General features: G+C 39.1%; 1 protein-coding gene across 5 annotated transcripts in view; it reads left to right on the top strand.

Annotated features, from left to right (window-relative positions):
• The window catches only part of LOC117413313 (complexin-2), a 46,139-nt gene extending 22,502 nt beyond the window's left edge, over positions 1–23,637 (top strand). For 4 of the 5 annotated variants that reach the window (XM_058997069.1, XM_058997071.1, XM_034022308.3 and 1 more), the window contains exons 3-5: positions 2,788–2,963; positions 5,625–5,818; positions 23,503–23,637. In XM_058997069.1, the coding sequence (XP_058853052.1) occupies positions 2,788–2,963; positions 5,625–5,818; positions 23,503–23,545 (413 nt within the window). In that variant the 3' untranslated portion in view covers positions 23,546–23,637. Of the gene's footprint in view, positions 1–2,787; positions 2,964–5,624; positions 14,036–23,502 lie in introns of those variants that run through there. The other variant, XM_034022310.3, reaches the window with a different exon arrangement.
• The last annotated feature ends 438 nt before the right edge of the window (positions 23,638–24,075 follow it).

Here is a 24,075-nt window from a genome sequence, read left to right as displayed (position 1 = left end):
AGTTATATTCTGAACACAGCTGAAGGAGGTCATTTGGGTTATATATGTATATTTTTTTTGCTTTTACAAAAATAGAAATAGATTTACTTTGGATAGACTGATAATGAATAAGTCAAGAGCCTTCAGAGATAAATAGAGAACAAGAGAGGAGAAGGGTACTTTATTTACTATAACTATAGAAATGAGAGGAGAAGGGTACTTTATTTACTATAACTATAGAAATGAGTACCACTATATTACATTCCATGCATATTCTACATTAATGACTGTACCTATATTAAACCACGTGCATTACCATAGTTCCTGGTACAGTAATTCACCATGCTTGACAGTGCTTATCCATGCTTTCACTAAACTTAACTACACTTTTCTAGGATTTTACCATGCTTTCACTATGCTTTACGTAACACTCTCCTATGCTTTTATGTTTTTTCACAGTAAACTTTTATAAGGGCAGCACAATGTTTTTGGAACAATTATTGCACATCATTACTGATATGGTGCAATAATGGTATGACATTGGTACTGTACTAGTGGGCAATGAAAGAGTTAATCTCTGATAGTGCTGTTTTAGGAAGTACTGACCTTCCTGTAGTTGTTCCGGTTCAATGGTGAATAAACAAGTTGCTTACCTCAACGTGCATCTCTGTGTGTCCTGTCTCTTTGCCGTCTATCAAAATACTACAGGTACCACATGGGTGTCCCTGCAATATAATTCAACCAAGTAGTTGATACCATTTTAGTGCATTTGTGCCTCTTAGTACAAAACCACTGCACAGTTGTATTGCATATCTGTACAAGGTGTAAAAAGGTACCAGTGGAGCTTCAAGGTTGCTGGCAGTTCAGACTGGGCAGTTTCTTTGGTGTGAGCAGAGACTTGGCTCTCGGAGGGTGTGCTGGCATTGTTGTCTGTGGGGCAGATGGCACCAAGTGGAAAAGTGTGCTGAGTTCCTGTAACTGTGGTTCCCTCCAGCTGTCCCTTTCTCTCAATATAGCTCTCTCTTTGTCTGTCTCTGCTCGTCCACTTCTTATCTCTAACTCCATCCCACTGGACATCTTTCTGATTGTCTTAATTTCTCCTACCCTCCCTCTTAATTAGCTGGAGTACACAGAACCGGATGCATTGTCCAGAATTAGTATCCTAAAGGTTGGACAGCAGCACTACTTATGATATGATAATAAAGTAATAATGAAACTGACCTGGCCGACATCTATAGTACTACTTTCACACATACACACACACACACGCACGTGCACAGACACACATGCCATCAACATTACAAATGATGGGCTCAATTTAACAAACGTATATCTAATAAGAATGTGTCAACTGATTCTTCTTCTTCTTCTTCTTCTTCTTCTTCTTCTTCTTCTTCTTCTTCTTCAATGCAGTCCATTTGTATCACTGCCTTTTTAATCTGCATTTGTCTTCCATGTAAGTGAGGGTGTAAGTGAGAGTCAAGCAAATCACTCACAACCAGCAGATAGAATATTCTCCACCTTCACTCCCACAACAACTGCCTTAACAGCTTTTACTTGAGCACTCATCTTACGATCTGATAGTCTTTCTCTAGCAGGGAAATTATTTCCTCGAACAACACATTTTCTATCAAGTATATGCCTTTGCACATGTGAGCCTCATGCCCTTGTTTATGCACAAGGCAGGTACAACACAGGTCACCGCAATGCAAGTTTGCTCTGCCCTGCCCTGCCCTGGATAATCCCTTTAGGGATTGAAAGGGTAATTCAGTCTATGTCCATTGTTGGAGAGACTGTCTGTAAAGTTTCTCTTTAGTGAGGGTTTATTTGTGATGTGTAAAGGGAACCAATTTTCTCTGCTATCCTAGAAGAGACAGACTCTGTTTACAGAGCAAACAGACGCCTCTCTAAAGACACGTATATGCTTGCAAGTGAGCTGAGGGTTCCAGAACAGGCCCCAGATAAGACTTTCAAATTGAACACACTGCGGTTACAGTAAATACCTCCATAATATCATAAAATTCTCCTATGAACATTTCATGAAAGCTTTTTCTAGCACTCTATAATACACCCTTGATGTTTTAGTAATAGATACTGAAATGATGACATTGGATATATTGGAGGTATTTGCTAAGCAATTTGAACCACTGTCTTGAAGAAACCTTGTTATCCTAGAGGAAAAAGATTTGTATATGTGTATATATATATATATATATATATATATATATATATATATATATATATATATATATAAGAACCCCAATTCCACAACCCTTAACCCCCAACACTGAAACCCATAATACGTTCAAGTAAATAATAAAAGCTCTTATCTAAAAAGCTCCTTACCTAGTTGAGTGGAGCCCTTCACATCATAGACTTTTTGGTATTTTTGTTACCCTCCTTTTATAATTAAACTATGTAATTATCTATCGATGAATGATCCTACTTTGTGCATTCAGGACACTTAGGATTGCTATTAAGAATAGATTCAGGAAGGACAATGTTCTTTATAATCACAGCAATCCTGTAAGTTCATGGGTTTATAAAAAGACATACCGTTTCCTTTGAAAACCCAGTCACGCCTCTCATACAGGAGGAAAAAAGAAAAGGTAAATTGTGGGTAATTTACCAAAGCGTACAGAAGATGTGAAAATAGATATGTGGATTTCTAATACATTTTCACAGACTCATTATCACATTAAGAGCATTTGCCTGGTTTGTTTAACAGATGCACCCTGCCATACACGAGTGCATGCCTGATTCATGTAATGAAACGTGAATGATAAAGAGCGCGTGCGTGTTTTGCAGGGGCCACCAAAGACATGGGGAAGATGCTGGGTGGGGAGGAGGAGAAGGACCCCGATGCTCAGAAGAAAGAGGAGGAGAGGCAGGAGGCGCTGAGGCAGCAGGAGGAGGAGAGGAAGGACAAGCACGCCCGCATGGAGGCAGAAAGGGAGAAAGTACGACAGCAGATCCGAGACAAGGTCAGTCCAGTCCAGGAACCTCCTCCTGTTACATTAACACATTGAATCACTAACCACTTTGTAGTTTTCCATATACTTAACAAAAACTGAAGACATTTCGAAAAATCGAACATGAAATACTTTACTAGCATTATGGCTCCAAGTAGACTTTTGCAATATCATTTTGTGGTTTCTTTATCTAAATAATGTTCATACAGTTTTTTTTTTTTTAATTGTCTCAATCCTAAAATTCTCGCTGATGCAAAACTTTATGCCATAGGTCTTATAGTTTTACAAAAAAAATGTTTAGCATCATTGCATGCAGTGATATATAAGTGCTGGTATTTCTTGTCAAACAAGATGCGTTCTTGCAGAGCTTGATTTGAGAAAAACACAGTTTCTTCTGGTGACCTTTTGGTGCACCAGGAAAATGACATCAAAAGAAGAATTTGCAGTTTACTACTAAATTTACTAAAGGAAACGTGTGTTTGGATGCAAGGGAGATATATTATGATTTTAATGTTCAAACGACAAGTAAGAGACTAAACATCACATCTGAAAAAAAGGGAAAGGTGCCCAAAACAGAGATAAGCACAACAAAAGCAAACTGTCATCCCTATCAATATTCACTTTAAAAGCTCCATAACAGCTAGTGCAAACCAGCCTGATGCTTGCTAGCTTGCGTCTTGGCTCCTCCCTGTCACATGAGCCTTTACATGGTCTCACTGTTTAACAAAAGGACCTTTACAATACAGTAGCACACCTGTACTGATATGGTACAGTGGTAATGCATTGGATTAGAAATAGGAATGGATTCATTCCATGGCGATATCATCAGTATGTCACAATATAAAAAGGTTAATACTGGGGCACCATCCTACCATTGGCCCATAACATTGTATCTACCCATCTTCTCATCTTCTCCCTAGAGCTGAGTTAAGAGAAAGTTGATTTGCTTTTTACAGTTCAGTACATGCTACAGTTCCCTGAGCTGATGGGAACACACCTCTGTGTTTTATTGCAGCGATGCCTGTCTGTTCCAGGTCATTAAAAGAGTGACACATTGAGCAGAGCACTAATGAGATCCTAAAGAACTTAAAAAAATGCAGCGCTGGTTTTTATTTTCCGTTCCAAGCAATTGAATAAAGAGCCTGACAAGCCCAAAGACTGCTGCCAAATGGCTGTCCAGAGTTGTTAATCATCCAGCCTGGCTAGATAAACTCTAACTGTGATTGCATTAATATTATGAGAATACGCTGAGCATCTCCTTAACAGGGTTGCCTCTGGGCTACATAAAGGGCCTCCCCACCCCAGCACAGTGACAGAACATCTCTGAAAGGGGATACAGTTCTTAAACACATTCTTTACAATACGCACAGACAGTGCAGCACAGTTAATTCACTCGTTTACATTTTTTTCTAGCTGGATATCCTTGGCATGTTTCCAGGGTGTGTAAGGGGCAGCTGATGTCAGTGTTTATTGCTGTTCCAATGTGACGTTATTGCCACAGAGGTAGCAGTTCCTGTAAGACGACAGCTAATTCCATTGTAACACAATTAGCTTTATTATACTGTCATTGCATCACTGCATGGTTATCATTCTATAACATTAAAGTTGTTCCCTGCGTGGCACCATTGCTTTTTACAGCATCAAGAACATTGATTTGTCACTTTGTTTATTAAGTTTATTAATAAGAAAAGCTCATTAAACTTTATGGAGAGGGACATGGATTATAAACTGCATGAAAGCAGAGCCAGGTGTCTCGCCAGTTACCAAAATCATGGGTATACAAGAGCTGGGCTTTTCTTCTAATTTCATTTCTGATAATAATTTCTTCTGGTTTTCTTCTTCACGTTGCTATGCTTTTACCGCAGTATACCTCTGCAAACTAGTTGCATGTGGCACTGCAATTTCCTTCATATTTCTTTAAAAACAATACACCAACATGATAGCCATCATTGCATCATTTTTTTATCATTATTTTGCTGCTTGAGAATTACCTTTCATCTGGAGAATGGTCGGGAAAGATCAGTTACACCGCCATAAAAGAAAGAAAACAAAATATTTATCAAGGCTGTAATGATTGTCTTGGCAACAGTGACTGCCTTTGATATTGCCCGAGATGAGACAGGATATTATTTCTGTTTTGGGCTCAGCGTTCTCCTTCTCCTGTGCAGCTGTATTCACCATTAACTTTGTACCTCTCTGCACCGCAAAACACTCTGCTATCTGCCATCTTTAATAATCTACTGGTGTGGTTATTGCCGAGATCTCACTAAGCACTGAATTTCCTTTGTCCTACTTTATTTTATAATCTCCATTATGGATTCTGATTGCATCTCTGAGGCAACAGCAGGGGCTATAGAATTCTCTAGAAAAATAAATAGAATAAGAATGCTAAAAGAAGGATGTGACTTCTAAGGGAAAACTCTAAGAAGAGATCAGATCCCTCTTTAGCAGTTTCAGTTTATAACAAGGAGATGTAACATACAGAATATGACATCTGCTTGGATTAAATGTGCTTGCACCAAATTTATAGTATTGTTATTACAGTATTTGTTTTGTTATTTGGTTCTAAGAGTATAGCAGCGTCATACTTTGCCATAATGATCCTTGCTGTTGTTATCAAGTGAGGCGGTACACACCCAGTCTAACAGCGACGCCCCCTCCTTGTGTTCCCAGTACGGCTTGAAGAAGAAGGAGGAGAAGGAGGCGGAGGAGAAGGCAGCGATGGAGCAGGCGTGCGAGGGCTCGCTCACACGCCCCAAAAAGGCGATCCCTGCGGGCTGTGGGGACGAAGATGAGGAGGACGAGGAGAGCATCCTGGACACCGTGCTCAAGTTCCTGCCCGGGCCACTGCAGGACATGTTTAAGAAGTAATGGGGGTGTGGGGGGAGAGGGGGCAACCAGGCCAACCACAGCGCAAATCCCTTTCTGTTTTTAACCTGTCGATTTTGGTCCATAAAAATCGAAACAATCTAAATCTAATATCTCAAGATAGTGCTTGCATATCTTTTCTTTTCTTTCTTTATTTTTTTCTTTCTTGATCTCAGAATTTCTGTCCTCACGAATCAAGTAAGATGGTTGAGCTGCATAAAAGTATAGAACTGCAATGCTTGTTTCAGAATGAATCTGTGGACCATTGCGTAGGCATTGCAGAAGCTTTCCATACACACTGACCAAACATATAGAACTAAACTGTATATGTATGTGTATATGTTTATGTATATGTATATGTATATGTATACAAAACACAGCAATTTTGTTCTTAAGAACTGACCTGTTTTGGTGTGTGCGTTGTGGAAAGCCATTTTTTTTTCCCAGCATAAAAGATAATTCTGAGATCTTTTTTTTACCACTAACTTCAATACATTTTTAAAGAACATGTAATTTTTTTTTTAAATGTGCCTCTATTTATTGTAAGCCATGTTGAAGTGGCCACTGCACTGAATACATTGAGCTTGGAGGGCTGTGCAGTCCGATAAACACTTACACCCCCCCCCCCCCCCCCCCAAGCTCTGTGTAGTCAGGTGTTACTCTTAGTCTTCAGCTTAACATGCCATGTTGCAGATAGTTATCTCCTTTTTCTTTTTCCACCTTTTTGCTTAATAATATTTTCTTTTTTTTCTTTTTTTTTTTTTTAATTGCCTCTAAACTGCCGAAGTGAACATTGAACTGAGATCATAAATTGGCTTCCACCAATTGGCTTTGTGCTAATCCTAAAACAGTCTGGACAACGGTCGTAATTTGACATGGGTGCAAGAAAGCTTTCGGGTTTGGTTAGGTCTGGTCATTCATCCTTTGTCTGATATTCTCTGTACAAATACATCACCATATTATGCATTGCATCCATTTGATCTTTTTAGATAGTTTTTGATATATTTTAATTACTGGTGCATTATATATATATAAACCTGAAATGAGTACAGTTTTATTGTACCAAAAAAACTAATTGGCAAAATGATTAATGGACATACAGTATGAGCAGACAGAGAGCGCTTAGCTCCCTGCACTATACGCCAGGAGAGAGCCTCCAAGGGTTTGCTTATTGCCTGGAGTTCATGGAATTCAAAAGACTGCCACACATAGCTATACCTTTGAGTGTCCATAGCCAGTAAATCATAACAGTCTTTGTTTGTCATGCTATGCTCATATGTTTGTAGTATTATTATTATTATCATTGACAGTAACAGAAAGCTTGTTAGCACTTTCACACAGTCTCTTTCTTTTTGAAAGCTCTGAATACTTTTTGCCACAGGCTCCACTCTTCACTTGTTTGGTTTCATGCCGTATCTCTTGATAGCACTTTCTTAGCAAACTGGTTCCATCGATTCTGACGACTGTCCTAAGTTAGGTTAGTCAACAAATGTGACTGTTAAAATGTCTGCGTGAGCTGCAATTCTTTTTTCTCTCCTGAAATGTCTGATTGTGAGCCAAGGGACCAACAACAGGAAATGACATCAATCAGGCTTAAATGGGGACCAATGATTTGTGTAAGAGGAACCATGTGTAAGATGTAATGTAATCTCCCACATCGCTTTCTGTTCTTGAAATCGCCATGGAAACATTTGCAAAAACACAACCTACTCAAAAGAAATCTCATACATTTGTAAGATGTATTTTTTATATATATATTTGGATACATACACAGCAGATTTATTTTGCAGCTATAACTGCCCAGTTCCCACCTGTTTCTAAACGGTTTACCTTAATGAGTAGAAAATGTTATACAGTGATATCTAGAGGGACTTCAGCATATAGATTGATATCATTCAGATGCACCTAAATACCGGGCCTGGTCGCCACTGATCCTTTTAAAGGAAGGTTCCAGATATGCACAAGCTCCTCATATAAAAAAGGGGGTTATATATGAAATCATATGTGAATATAAAATATCATTGCCTTTTTTATTCTAACTGCAATAGTTTAAACACATGTTTTTGTGAGATAACTGATTTTCTCAATTATCAACTGTTTGGCTTGTTACGCTTGGACAGACTTACTGATAAGCCAGTTTGGCAAGCCTCTGTCACTGTAGGAGCTCCCTTAATAGTGGCCCTGTACATAATAATAATAATAATAATAATAATAATAATAATAATAATAATAATAATAATAATGCACCCTGATTATTCCATGAGGTTCCATATTATTTGTGGGTTGTCGATTTCCTTTAACCTCAAGTTAACTTTTACCATAACAATGCATGTTTTGATAGTGCTGGGACTAACATGGCCTGAACATTTGAATCCATTAACATGAAGACCAAAGAGAAGGAGTTCCCCCACTGATACTATATCAGATGTTCAGTTTCACCATTCAGGCTTGGTTTCGTTGACTCACACAGGACATAGGCATCTATTTTAATGATCTAATTCTGCCACAGTTTAGATCAGCAGAAAAAAAAACCCTATAGACTTAGCTCTGGAATATTTCATTTCAAAATCTCAGGTACTGGTTCTCAGTATTTTAAACACTCTGCGGGAGGTTTGCTTGTATTTAATCAGCTTACTCTTTCCCAACCGCTGTCCTGAGAGACAGAAGGATATATTGAGAGACAATACTGTGTGTGTAAAACGTGCTGATTATTGGGCAAGCTCAAAGTTAGGGGCTACGCAAACTGTGGTACATGATAACAATACAAAATCATCCCTTATTTGTTTGTAGTAACTTGCAGCCACCAGTTGTGCTAGTGTTATAACTGAGGCTGCTGTGTCACTGGGAAAAAACTAGCATGACGCCAGCCACTGATTAGAGAACTGAGAAGCTCCTGTACCGACAGATGCACACAGTAATATATACTGTCAGTTGCTAAACTGATTTGCCTGAAGAGGAAGAGCCTTCTGCAGCATCTGCTTTCTGAATGCGCAGACACAAAGCAAGCCTGACAAAGTTCATCCAGTTAGCTGCTGTGTGGAAGTGTGCACTCTAAAAGCTCAAAAAGGTCCTGGTTGTCTATCGCTGCCATTGTAAGGGTGACACAGACTCATCCACTCATATTTATTTATTTCTGTTTTAGTCTTATTTTTAGAAAGAAAACATGACCAGGTAAATGCTGAAATGTACAACTGCTGGGTGCGATGCAATGTTGGGGTCTCTTGTTGGACACCATCTTGGTGGCTTGCTGCAGCTTTTTTTCTGTTGAGCAAAAAGTCATCATTTCCTGTCAGAGAAAGTGACACTTTTCTAATGAATACCTTTTCATGAGCTTTCTTAATGAGTGTGGAACTTTCCGGTAACGTATTAAAACTTGTCAGGAACCCACTGAGACAGAATGTGTGATTCATGCTAACTTTCACAGTTATCCTGAAGAGGCACTTATTGGGAAGTGTTGCTTACAGAATGCCTTTGTGCCTTTCCTGATTTTTCATTGTGGGCATTAACAGCTCACAGGGAGCATGCCTATCCTCTCACTTTGTATGGCAAATAATAGGAGCAGCACTGAAAGATTCAAATGAAAGAACTATGAATTATTATTCTGTATTACATGGAAGTACTGTACTCTATAGAAATTGCTTTAGCGGTCTCCTTGTCAAAAGTGTCCTGGGAAACATTATAGAGAAAAGCAGTTCCGGAATCAGAATATCAATGTAGTTACATTGCACTTAAATAGCAGTGTCAGCCAGACTACAAATACAGTAGGACTTGCAACCAGGTTCTTATGCCGTTTTAAGACTTCTAGTGATGAGGGAACGCATTACAACTAGAAGAAGGTATACCCGTAGGTTATTCTTACAGAATTATAGCCTTTTCTGGTCCAAGAACCCTAATAAACATTATCTCTCTGCCTAAAGAATCAGATCTGGTCAGAGGCAGGACTTGGATAACACCACAACATTGATGAGCCAGAGTCTAGTCACAGGTCTTTGACTTGTTGGGTTGTTTTGCTTTGTAAAATCTAATTTTAATTGTTTTGCTCTGTGGAACTTTTTTCAATAGTTATTAAAGCCATATCGTTTTAGAGTGCAATACTAAATCTAAGAAGACAAAATGGGTAAAAAAAATAATAATAATAAATAGTTGTTCCTTGTTATTTTTTGTTCTATGTAAAAAAAAAAATATATATATATATATATGAAATGTCTGACAGAAATGTTCTTTCTAAAAGCCACAGTAATGATGTCTACATGTGCGTACACGTGTGCTTGTATATGTGTGTGTCTCCGTGTCTGTCCGTGATGTTAGCTGTCGTTTCACCTTGTCCCTGTCATAGGTGTCTCTCTCTATCTGACCCATGTGCTTGATTCCAATTGTTAGTCTCCATAAGCAAGGAAGTCTACATGAAGGGTAGTCACAAAATGGGGTATTCTTCAGCAGTTAGCAGTCATTTAAGGGATGGATGTTCTTAACCTGTTAGGCTTTTGGGCAGCCATTAAAAAGCATGAAATAATGCTACTCAAAGTACCTTTGAATAGTGAGTTACCTTACACTGTATGTGTATGGCTACACTTTTTATTGCTGTAGTGTACAGTGTTGGTAATAGTTGTGAGGGACAGGAAGAAATACAGCAGCATTACTCAAATCATTTTCAGCTTGGCTTGGTTTTACTTATCAGGGGTTGGGGGATCGCAACTGTCTGGTCCACAGAACCCTGAGATCTTACAGTGTGGCTAAAAAATCCTGGAAGAATGATACGGTGGAGGTTCCTTTGAGAAACTGATATTCAAATCTCATGTTTACTCCAAGTCGAAAGAAGCAGAAAAACAAAGTTAGTCTGAATCACTTTTAAGCATGTTTAACACCTTGATTTCCTTGTGGAGCGCTTCCTAGGCACGTCTAGTAGGCTAGTAAATATATTTCATTATAAAATAAAAACAATGAGAAAGTTGCAAATAATGTAGCACATTGAGAAGAAAAAAAACAACACTCATTCAAAATTATAAACTTTTGCTAATACTTTACATTAAATGTCTCTAATTACTGTGTAAATCTTTTTGCATGCTATATGTAAGTACAAGTTTGTATCAGAAAAGTATTTGAGTTAGGGTTAGGTTTAGAGTTAGGGTTACGGTTATATCATAGAAAAATCTTTACACGTTAAGTACATTGTAACTCTGCATAATAGCAGTGTAACTATGTGTAAGTACACATGTATTTACTAAGTAACTACTATGTAAATGCACAGTAATTGTAGACAATTCATGTAAAGAGTTAGCACAGTTTGTGTTTGTAAATTGTCAGAGCTAACTGAACTCTTGTCAGATCCCTGAGTCCAGTGTCTGTCTCTAAACAGTTGCTCTTCGGTAGGGTGGCATGCAGCAGCAGTCATTCTGCCACTTTAATGTATTAAACGTCTAACGGGACAAAAGGGCTGAACGAGCCACAGAGACACCTGGCTGGTAAAGCTTGGAGGTTTTTGGCTCAGATGAAATTCAATTCAACACATTCTAACACAATGTGGTCTACTTAGAAATCATTATTAATATTGTTAGAATTATTATTATTATGTATAGATGATAGATCTAAGATGTCTTTTTTTCCCAGTTGAGAGGTATATATAAAAATAATATGCTTTTGAAATAGACAGAAACTTGTTTTATTAGCCCCTTCCAAAGGCAGCCCCTGACTCAGAATCGTGTTCCCCGAACACCATGCTGGGGGCTCCACACTTCTGGAGTTTCACAGCAAAGTGACAACCAATATTAACCCTGTTTAACACAGGAGATCTAATAAGGTAATAGTACAAGGTGGGCTGCAGACTGTGCAGGCTGAATTATTGCTATTAAGTTGTACGCTAACAAGCAGAGCAGAGCAGGGCAGGGCAGGGCAGGGCAGGGCAGGGCAGAGCAGAGCAGGGCAGGGCAGGATAGGGCAGGGCAGGGCAGGGCAGGGCAGAGCAGGTAAACCGGCGCTGGCCTGGGTGGGATTCATCGACATGCTGGTATTGAGTGACTCGGAATGTTTTTACCTATTTTTAAATTGTGTACTGAGCACTAAGTAGACTACATTTTGTAAAGGGCTATTTCCATTCATTATCACCAAAATTATTAGTATGTATCTATCTATCTAACTAGCTCTATATATATATATATTTAGATAGATAGATGGATAGATATAAACACACTTTCCCTTGACAAAGGTATGTAAATGTACTGAAACGCTGGGAAGTTGTGATAATCCTATAGATCCAGTGGTAGATTCTCTTTGTTTCTCGCCCCTGCTTAGATTTATATATAAGACCACATGGCCCAATAGTGTGCATCTCCAGTGGGGACCAAAAACAAAGTGAAATAAAAAGACAAAGCTAGAATGGCAGGTGAAGCTACAGTATATATAGACAGGTGGGGGGGTTATAGCCAGGTTATTAAACATTTATAGATGGCATTGAAGATTGAAAGGCTCAGAGTTTTGGAAAGTTTCAAGGCAATCACATCGCACCTTTCCAGAAGTTTAAATTCCCTGCAGGGTGTTCATTTTTCCTCCTAAAAGAAACATGCATCTGTATCAGGGATGTGTGTAGGGGGAGGGGTAGCGCATTGAGATTTAGGAACGGAAAACCGTACAAAAGGGGTGGGTTGCAAAAAAATAAATAAACCTTGTGTTATTTTTTGATAGTCCTTTTTAATCAACCTTGCAAACGTAAGAAAAGACTCTGATTAAATCACAGAATATTTCCATATAACACAGACATGCGATAAAGTGGTTCAGGCAGGGACTCTATTTATTGATGAGGGAGATGAGCTCTGATATCTGGCAGGAGCAGTAGGGAGTGGACAGCTGTCAATGCTGATGAACTAGGAGCCATATTTGTGACTACCCCCATGTAACATAACCATTTTGAAAATATTAAGCCTACAATAACATTTGGAGAGAGATACAAATATATATATATATATATATATATATATAATGTGATAAGAAAAGCATTTTTAACTGCACAGCAAAATGGTACACGTGTTGAGTGTATGAGCTGTATAACTGGAAGCCATGGTTGTTTCTCTAATGTTTGTAAACACTTTAAAACTGTAAAATATAATAATAAAAGGAAGAAAGACACACACACACACACACACACACACACACACACACACACACACACAAACAAGATGAGACCTGCACAAATGGTTATACTTTCGTGTTGAGAATTATCAAGCATTATGTTACACTGGGGAGAGAATCGCTGCAGAGGAATGCTTTAAGGCGGATCCTAAAAGAATTGAACGCTTTCAACTTTATCGCCAGCGGGAATGTTATTGATGCTCTTGCTACACACTTTGAACCTGGAGTTTTAAAAAAAAAAGTACATTTTCACACATCTTTCGAGTCGAATCAAATAGCTTTCTGATCAACTGCTTAAAATATAGTTCTGTTCCAACAATACGAAACAAAAAGAAAAAAAGATCTGCTTAACTGCAGTAGTAAGACAGTTTATAGCAAACCTTTTGTTTGATGATAAATAATATATTACGTAGAAATGCAAGGTACATTCAAAGTTTAGTTTCTAACTGCTAAACACAGGTATTATTTTTTTTAAAGAAAAAAAAAACAGCAGAAAACTAGCCATGCTGAAGTCCTGCCTAAATTACCTTGATGTGTCTTTGAAGCACTGTATTGCCAGCGCCAGTATCTCATTGGTGCAGATGTGTAAGAACTTTGCACTCTGACCCACATTCCATGTGCATCTGCCCTTTGCACCGGATGGAGTCTTCATCAAACTCCCAAACAGCTTGCTGTGTATCTTACTGGTGCAAAATTAAGCAATTTGCACACAAGCAAATCCTTAAGTACATTCCAATATGGCGCTGTTTACACTAAAATGCCTCTTTGAACCCTGACAAAAAGCGTGAAATGTGCAACGGACTGTCAATGCTTCTAAAATGATTTTAATGAGATTTTTGCTGGAGTTGAAAGGTGTTCAGTAAAATGTCTGCTTTTAGATCGGCCTATAAAACATTTTCTTTTGTTCTGCAGTTTGTTTGTTTTTTGTTTTTTGGAGGGGTTGGGGGTTGAAACTGTAAAGTGTAAATTCTAATAGAAACCTTCCTTCATTGCATGTCCTATACTCTATGTGGAACCACAACTGTAGAATTGTCAGAACTGGAAAATCATACTTCTTGGGAATTATAATAAATGAATAAAATGGTTTGTTAAAACCTGTCTTGCTTATTCATTGCTTATTCTCTGTTTGTACACACATTACACCCATGTATACACAGCTGTGGCCAAAAGTTTTGCATCACCTTATAGAATTAACTATACATTGCAAACACCCTAGAAGTGAAGAGAATGGCAGCTTTTAAAACAAATACAAATGACATTTCAACCCTTTAACAAACTGCAGAGTTTTTAAATAAAAATCTTCAGAGGGATAATGAAAAGGGAGCTCAAAGGACCCAGTTTCTCCAGTCGCAATGCCCCCTCCCAACGGAAACCTTCTCTGCGGCTGAATTATCATATAAAAGAGGAACGTTTTTCTTTTATGTCTTTCTCACCTGAGACCTTCAAAACCCTCCAAAGGGTATTCTGTCTTTTTCATTTTTTTCTTCAGACTTTCTTAAAGAATTGGCCCAGCAAGCTGAAGAGTTTCCTGCCAGGCTGGTTTAAAAGGGTCGGGGAAACGATATTATGTCAGGAATAGAAAATGCTAGATCGTTCCCTCGACTTCTTTGAAAATGAACGTACAGCTTTACAAATCAGCACCTGCATGATATTTCATGCATTGTTTTTATTCATTTCTCCTTTAGAATTTGAAATATTCCCTACCCGCGTTCAAATAAAAGAGTTTGTTTAAAACAATAGCCCATGATTGCTGTCAGTTTGTAACGGGTCAGAGTGTAATTACACAGAGGAGCATACAGGGTGCTGATATAATAGCGCCTGTCAATCCAAGTGGAAATATGTTCGCCGTGAAATTAGATTTTAAAGAAAGAAAATCATTTTCGTAATTACAGTCATTGTGAACGGGGAAAAAAAAAGATATGATCTGTGCATCCCTTCCTTTTATAAAACAAAATTGATTTGGACTTTTTCAGCTCTCATTTCGGTTTGCATTTGCAAGCCTAAGTGATGGTGGAAATAGACTAGCGGCTAGTTTCACATGCCTCAATTACAAGGTGAGGTAGGTTAGCAGTGCACAGAGCTTCACCTGTGGGTTTCAGTGCACAGCGCAATGCTAATATGCTTCCACGCCAAGCAAGCATGGCAAACAAGGGTCTGAGCAGAAACGACAATAGAAAACCATAGACAGCAGACATAATAGGATATTAGATAGGCAATAAATGATGTATTAGGAAAATGTAGAACATATTAATTTTACTGATGTATAATAGTAGGTAACCTGCAAATCAGAACATCTGTATCTCAGACTGCAGTCAGAAATCAGTGCCGGGGGAGTTCTGATGATCCTTCTGCAGGTGGCATAGTGACAAGTGACCGTGACCTCTGGAAGGAGTTGGTCAATGCACGCCATACCCTGAAAACTAAAAGTACTGTAAAAGACTAAGCTGCATGAAGCCAAGTTGCAAAGTTTTTATGGCTCACTGCATGCTGCGGAATGCCACCTCCACTTCAGAAAGAAATACATTTAAAAAGAAGTGTGGTCCCTGACGCTCCAAACACTAGTATTACCAGCCCCGCAACAACCACCACTCCCTCTTCTATCGCTTCTTAGCCAGTACAATACAGAAAGTGACCAGCAGGCGAAGGCCAGAAGGGATTCACTTCCTCACAGCTGGAAATGCCTCCATAGATCTTGGGGCAGAAGGAATTGATTTTATTACTAAAGGACTGGTGGAAGGGATTTTATGCCCTGGGGCCTCTGCTTTTACTTCCTGACTTGTCCTCTCCACTCTGTGTGGTGCATACGGCTTCAAAAGGGCACTGGGACGCCCGTTGAGCTTTGCCCCACTTTAGCTCTTGCTGCAACATCCAGCACAAGGTCATGAATGTCATCGGCATCATCTTTCTTTAAAATGTTAACGTGCAGTACCTGTAATGTGTTTCTGTAATGCAGCACTTATTTCAACTGAAGGTTACAGTAGCTACAGCAGTGCATTTTACAGCAGGATTGCCATTATGATACATAATTAAGTTGAGCTGAAATCCTACAAGTATCCTGCTTTAGAATAAATAAACCACTACCTTCCACACTGCAGCCCAGCACTGTAACCACTGAGCTACTCAAACCCACTGCATTCCACACTGCAGCCCAGTACTCTAATCACTCTAACTCTAACATTATTATTTGAAATAGAGGCTGCCTGAAAAAGCTGTGAAATACCCTTCACTTAGGTGGCTCGGGTTCCAGAATAACACCCTACAGTTTTGAACACATATGAAGTGCTCACCACATGAGCACTTCTCATAATAACAACACAAAGTCTGCCTTTTGTTCAGCCACAATAATAGAGATGATGAGCTGTACTGTACTAGAGGCTGCTGGGACCATTCCAAACTGCACCCAGCCTGCCAGATGAGACTCCAGGGAGCAGCTTGGATCCAGTGTACCAGAATCTTTCCCAATTGTAGCCTGGGGAATACCTCTAGTTATCTCCCGTTTTCAGCCTATTTGAACTTTTTGTTCTGCTGTCTTCTGTTTGGTCAGAAACAGCTGGTGCTTATCAAGCTGCACAAGCCCCCCTTCCACCCGGATCATCCCTCAAAGCTTTGAGAAGCTCTGCTGTTCATGGTTGAGACATGGTTATGTTATGCACATTCCAATACAATGGGTTTTATATTTAATTTTTATATTTTTATATTTAATTCACAAACAACATTTTCTTTAGTTTCTTCTTTTCTTTTTGGTATATTGCCATACACATACAATATATATATGATACTTCAGACAGCCATCAGAGCTTTAATTGTTTGTAAGTGATTCTCCTGCCTGCCTGAGAGCTCCCCGGCTGTGTCTCTTCTCGCTCTCCTGTCACTCCAGGCACGCCGGCCCCTCTGGACTCTGCTCTCCCACTGACAGCTGTCACGAGCCATCAGTCCCAGCAATCTCCTTTTACAAATCACCACAGCACTGACAGCTCATCACAAGCCACATTTTTGAATCCTTGTGTTCTAATTCTGCCAAGGGAAACATTGGTGCCATTAGGAGACAGATGACCGCTTTTTGACGGTGGCATTGCTGGTATATTCGGGCTGGGGGATACCAGGGGATGCCATGCTGCCCATCAAGGGGGCAAAGCACATTTCAAGGAGGAGGATTACCAGGTTCCAGGTTTCAGAGACCCACGCTTTCGCTAAAAGAGCCAAGCTCCATTTCCTCTGACTTGAATTGGCCAGCTGTGTGACCTTGAGAAGATGGACAGAATTTAATTGACAAAATCAATGAATTAACATGGGGCCAAGAATCCATGATTGCAACACCTGCTCCCACACACAATGACCTAGAACAAGATCAACACATCACCTCTCCATGAGGCTACTGTACAGTATGGTCTGAGCTTTCCACAGGACCCATCCCAGTGATGTAATGGTAGTGTATACTGGTTCATGTAGTCAATTAATCTGATATTGCAAGTTCATTGCACTTCCTCATCACTGCTCCCCGGCCCCAATATCCATAAATCTCTTCCCACTCTACTATGAGAGCAAAATACTTAATTAGCTCCTTGATTCTGATTGGCCTCTAATGAGCTCACACCAGGAGTACCATTTATACTGTTACATTAGGAGATGACAAATAAGTCACTGAAAAAAATATGGCAGTAAATTACAGCCAGCACAGTGCTTACGGTTATGATCTCATTCCAGCAATGGCAAAGTCTGAAACGGCCTGTGTGCCTGTGTGTGTGTGATTTTCATTCTGATAGATTTAATACAGTTTTGTATTTATTAAAGTGTTCTAGACTGTTGTTGGCATCTTTAACAACAGTACAGAGTATTAAAGTTAATAGCTCACAAGTTAAAGCTTGGTTATTATGACCCTGTGTTTGGAAATGGAAAAACAAAACAAAACAAAACAACAAAAGCTATCTGGAATCTAGATTTGCACCTGTGTTTGTCTTTCTCTTCAGCAGCTTCACAACTGTGCTTGTCAACTGGGTACTGCATTCAACACCCTGTCACATACAGTCATGAAAGTGGATTTGAATTAGCTGACAGAAAGAATCACTCTCCTTACCATACCCACACACCCACACATAATATTAATAATAATGCTTGACAATTAGAAACTCCATTTTTATTCACGAATGAACATATGTAATGTGCAGATTAACATAAAATAGATGTTTACTTGTGTCAACATCAATTAAACACTGTAAGAGAAATGTACTTGGTAATAGAAAATTGACAAAATTGACTTGTTTCAAGTTGCACAATTCACAATTTAGGAGTTACTAAAGGAAATATATATATATATATATACATATATTAAAAATGGGCTTACATATTTAATGAGATATTTAATGGGATACCTATTTATACATTATGCAATTAAGGTTTTCGTAGACTTAAAGTGACATTAATGACATCATACAATTTTTATTTACTCACTCCCAGAACCAGTCTGTGACTCCTCACAGAGATATACATATAAATGCATCAGTGTGATGGGGAGTGCACTGAAGTTAAATAGTAAGGCTACTGTAATACATTTACATATCCAGAAGGCATGCCAAGTGTAAGAGGGTAGAGGCTGGGGACCCCGCGCACTGAAAGCAAGCATCATAACCACAATGCAAAAGAGCCGGGCTCATCTGCATTGGTGTATCACACAACACTGCATTGAATCTGTGCCACCCCCAGCTCCATACAGACTTGCAACAGCAAGTGAATCTAACTTTCTGTCTAACCCTTGAGCATGGGTTGGCTTGAGCCAGCAGATTACAACATTCTAATAGTACTGATCAAGGGGGACCCCCATCCCTGAGTTGGGAACAATATGTGATCGCTGGACAGAGCGTTCTTTTAGCAGCTAGTTTAGAAGCTCTGCAGAACACTGGGGAACAATAAGACAGTCAAGTAAACTGCGTTTTATTAAGAAATCCTGTAGACGTTGCAGGTTTAGAAGGAATATTAAAAGGCACTGCCAATAATGATAAACATTGAGGCACACAAGGAAACATTAAAGCACACTTTTGTATGGCTATAAACCAGGGGATTTACTTTATGCCTCTGTAATTAAAATGTGTTGACACTAAGAGAGAAAATATTGAATTAAAATTCCCTTGAAGGGATTCATTTTGAAAAAAAAATATCAATTAAATCCAGCTGACAACATCATTCCTTAAATTTTTCTTAATTGTAAGCTTCAAACTAAGATGTTGGTCCTGGTAGTTAATAAGGAATGAATTGCATGATGAGGTACTCTGTACACAGAGGATAACTCTAACTGACGCTCTAATGAAATGCATGCGTGGAAAGTGTATTTCATACGGAGGGAGGGAGGGGGGTGTATTTCATACGGAGGGAGGGAGGGGGGTATATTAATCCTCCAGAACAAGTCTTCTGGGATCAGAATAAATTAAAGGCGCTCTGCAGACACGGAATGGGCAGCTTCTTTATTTCAAATGGGCAGGATGCTGCACCTAAACATTTAAACCCCCAGCTCACGCAGAGTACATTAATTCCCCTGGCTTGCATACAGCATTAATCTATGTGCCACGCTAATAAATGACATTGAATTGAACTCGCCTTTCAGTCTCGATAAATAATTATGAATATTAGATTACTTCAATTTTCTTCCCCCGCAGTTTCTAATCAGCTTTTCTTACCCAGATTTCACACTGGTTCTATGAAAACTCAAACAGCAGCAATGCATCCTGATTCAAGAGAAGAGGATTTTGGACATTATTTGCTGGGGGAAGGAAAGAGTGTGGCGAGAGTGGGTGCGGGGGTACTTAAAGATGATGCCCTCAAGGAACAGCAGAACAATGAGAGAAAGAAACAGCTTTTGGTCCTGGTGGAGGAGGGATTTGACATTCTGTTATCTATTTCTGTTCTGTTGATTGGCGCTGCTGCTCAGCATGAAGAGGATTTTTTGAGCGCTCCCTGCTGCCAGTGACCGTCTCCTCTCCAGCAGGAGAGCTGTGGGAGCCCAAAGCTATCTCGACTCCCCCCGTGGAGACTGTGTTCTAACCAAGCAGGCTTTTACCTGCTCAACAAGCAGGTGGCTAATGCGAAAGCCAACCGTGGTAAATTAGGCCGAGTGAAGTGTGAGGCAGGGCAGCAATTTGATTGCAGTGTAATTATTGGCACCGTTACGCTTAGGGCTCTTCATCTGCTTCTTCATCTGGGTCCATGTATTTTTCAACAGGTTAACTGGTCAAGCGTTATATATGGGATATTTTTATGCAATAAAAAGAGCAGCTCCAACCTCTGCCTGCTCACATTAATGCATGCATGGACACTGGTAGGTTGTCAAAGTCAAAGTAAGCCCAAAATAGTACAGCACATGTTTCTTTAGATACAGGGTAAAACATTGGTTAACTCTTTACATTGTCTCCGACTACACCATATTTGCACCTGAGGTTACATAGTTGTTATATTGTAAATGCAGTAACACGTGTAAATATGGTGTCTTTTCAACAGAGTGATTTGCCATTTAACGTTGCAGTTCAACATGTAGTTGCAATGTAACTACAGAATGGTATGTGTACTTACTGTGCTATTACCGTGTAATTAAATGTATTAAATAGACACTTAATGTACCAAATATTGTAAAGAATAGTCAGAGCATGGTAAAGTTGTAAGGGTATTAAAATACATGTGTAAGGATTACATCATGCAGAGATATGGAAAGGTGCGCCAGATTACCATGTAGAAGATTTCCCTTTCAAGGGAATAACACTGATTTAAAACATCAGTTCAATTAACTGAATACATGTGCTGAATAACAACGAGAAAGGAATGCCAGTAATCACCTAAGAACAGCAGCAGAGAAGGTCATTATTAACCTGAACAGGCATTACAGTAAGTCATTCTTAAAGCACGGAATGTTGCTAAGAAGCCAGAAAGACATTTTAACTATGGATTTCATGAGGCTCGAATAAAATAAATGATTTGCATTAAATAACCCAGGCCAGATATTGGGGAGGAATGAATAACCCACCTCAGCAGTTAATTAGGTTGGAATGCCAAGGGTTGAAATAGTGGACTGGGGATATTTGTGGCCAGTTGAATAGAGCTGATAACTGGCAAATTGGCCTTGTGGTTTTAGCTGAAGCAACCAGCTGCTGTGTGGTATAGTGATTCGAACTCTTAGCTTGATTGAACACTTAAAATACAGAGAGAGAGAGAGAGAGAGAGAGAGAGAGAGAGAGAGAGAGAGAGAGAGAAACAAGGAAACAGTTCTATATCCAAGGAAAATCATGATCCAACAGAATACTCGTCAACCACTAGAAATACTTCATGAATAAGAAAGTAATTGATAAACCTAAAACGCACTATTTTTATAATTAGCTACAACATTTGTGCTTCCAGTATTTCTTTAAATAACATGGTAAAAAAAAGGCGGAAGCCAAAACGTTATAGCTAATTATTAAAATAGTGTATTTTCAGATTATCAAGTACTTTTCTTCTTCATTTTATATATATATATATGAATATATATATATATATATATATATATATATATATATATATATATATATTAACAAGCCATGCATAGATTGCTTCCTCTTTTTCTTTGTCCCCAGTGAAGGTAACATGTAGTGTTCATTGTAGTTGCAACAAAATATATTTGCCTTGTTTTTTTTTTCTTTTCATCTTGGCATAAAAAGGGATTTCCATCCCAGTGCCAATTGGATTTGCTCTGACTGCGAGAGTAAACTGTAGCCTGTGCTTTTGAGATTACTATATTATAGGGGAGCTTAGGGAATACTGTGAGCAAAAACCTTAATTAAAGACTAGTGTAGTTAATTAGAGAAGGGAGGGAGCACTGCTGGAGCGGGGCAAGCCTGGGGAAAATGAAAGAGCCATGCTCAGAGAGAAAGAGTCAGGAAGACATGCAGTACAAAGCATGAGTGCTGCCTTCAAGCCCCGAGACAATCGCATGATGACAAATACAAACCTGTTCACAGCAGGTCTGGACGATACCTTAAAAACAAGAATGCGAGCATTATGTGAAATCGAACATTTAGAATGTCCAGTTATGTTTGCTCAGCGCAGCAGTTCACCACAACACAGGAGAACTGAAGATCCTTGTCGGTCTTCAGAGCAGTCAGTAAATGGAGATCTCTTTTGAGTTGTCTGTCTTCTTTTTATATGCAGTATATATGTTTTTTGTTTTGTTCCACTAAGGTCATGTTCAATGAATGAATTCTTCAGTCTGGAATCCCTGAGAGTAAAGTGAACTTCAAGTGCTTTTGAAGCTGCTGAAACAATCTTCTGCACATAAAGATGGCTCCTTAATTATTCATATCTTCCCCTACCCCAGTTCTTATCCACCAAGCCCAATGAATCCCCTGGACCTTGACTTTAAATAACACAGCTTGGGTTTGGCTGTTTCCTTTCTGCACGGTGACATTTAATTTAAAAAGCAAACAATGCTAGGATGATCAAACCCAGTATGAGATGCGTTTTTTCCTTCAGGAACCGTCAAATGAGACAATATTGAATTGAACCAGAATAGAAAAGTAAAGAATAGCAGCTGCCAGGTTTGCTTCTACAAGGAGTTAGCACACTAAGGCAGGTTTACTGAGTTTGCTTGGCTTTCAAAGAAAAAGGTTGAGCTGGTAACACTAATGGTAACACTTTAAATACAATGGGAATAACACAAAATGTATTTCTCTTGGTAATGCTTTACACCTGCAATGTAAAACAGCCCGTCAGTGATTACTGGAACGTTAATTTGGTTTCCTCTTAATAGATAATAAGTAGTCTTGCATTCTAATTAAAAATCTAATAAAACCCAAAGCAGTGCGACTCTTAAAGGGAGGACAGTATTCTGTTAGCGAGCACTGTCAAGTATTCCCCTGGACTGTGAGTAGGGTTACCATATGACTCCATGTACACTAGGACAGTTTGGGACAGCTGAAGCTTTTCAAATCGCATCACAATGCATTCTGGTATGTTTTACCTGTCTCAGGTACCTTTCACAGCAGGCCTACACTTACCAGAATGCATTGCAGCCTGAGCAGGGGTGAGGAATCTCTGCGACACAGACTATCAAGTCAGGGGCTGCACCGCTGCTGCTGAAGCTGGCAGCTCCGATGCGAGCAATCAAAGCCACAGAAGGGTTTAAAATTCAAGGCACAGGCATGCTACTGTGCGAGAGTGCATGACAATGATATCACTGCACCGTTTCAGCTAAATCAGCATATCATCTGAGGCAAACATATTTGAACTACCATCTCATCCATCTCCTTTTTAAGAGCTGATACATCTTTAGTTTTATGATAACAGAAGCGCGTGAGTTCCAAGACTCTGGGGGCTGAATCAGTCATGGTGCGGTTTGTTTTTTTCTTTTAAAGTGCCTCTGGCTCTACGTGAAAAGTAGAAGTGTTTGCTCCCTCCAGAGCCTATTCTACAAAGAATGAAGCATTTTGAAAAATAAAGAAATCCTCCCTCTTGTTAGCTTAACAATACAAGCCCCTTATTGAGTGTTTGTGGATATTTTTGTTTTCCAGCATTGTCATAACCTTCATTGTGTCCTCCTGTGTTACAGGTACTCCACTGAGCCTCAGACCCACCTTGAAGGCTGCACATGAGATTGGATGCAAAGTCAGGTGTCTTATTGCTAGAAAGACAGGAAGTAAATGTGAAACTATAATTTACCAGTATAAACATCCCACATTTCTTACTGACGTGTTGCTATGTTGTTTTTTTTTTCTCTTTGCCAACACTCACAAATTGTCAAGCTTTCTACAACTGTTGCTACAACTGTTCAAGTTTGAGTGTTTGTTGGGGATAATTATGATCTTGCTGTAAACAGAAGGATAGAAAGCACAGTGCTGTCTCTTGATCGTGTTTCTTCTACGGTCTTCTTGCTGTTGCTTGTACTCTAGTCCTCTTTTGATGGCTGTCTGTCGCATTATTATTATTTATTTATTAGCAGACGCCCTTATCCAGGGCGACTTACAGTCGTAAATAAAAATATATTTCAAGAATCACAGTACAAGTATTAATAAAATTAAGAGCAAGATAAAATACACACCATTGTGTAACAATGTCAGTAGGTATTGTTTTTCTTATTTGTGTATTTTTAAACAAAAGGGCTAGATCTGATATCATTGAAACC

The sequence above is a fragment of the Acipenser ruthenus genome, chromosome 23 (genome assembly GCF_902713425.1).
Source record: "Acipenser ruthenus chromosome 23, fAciRut3.2 maternal haplotype, whole genome shotgun sequence".
NCBI classification, from domain to species: Eukaryota; Metazoa; Chordata; class Actinopteri; order Acipenseriformes; family Acipenseridae; genus Acipenser; species Acipenser ruthenus.
This window is presented reverse-complemented; position numbering and strand designations above follow the sequence as displayed.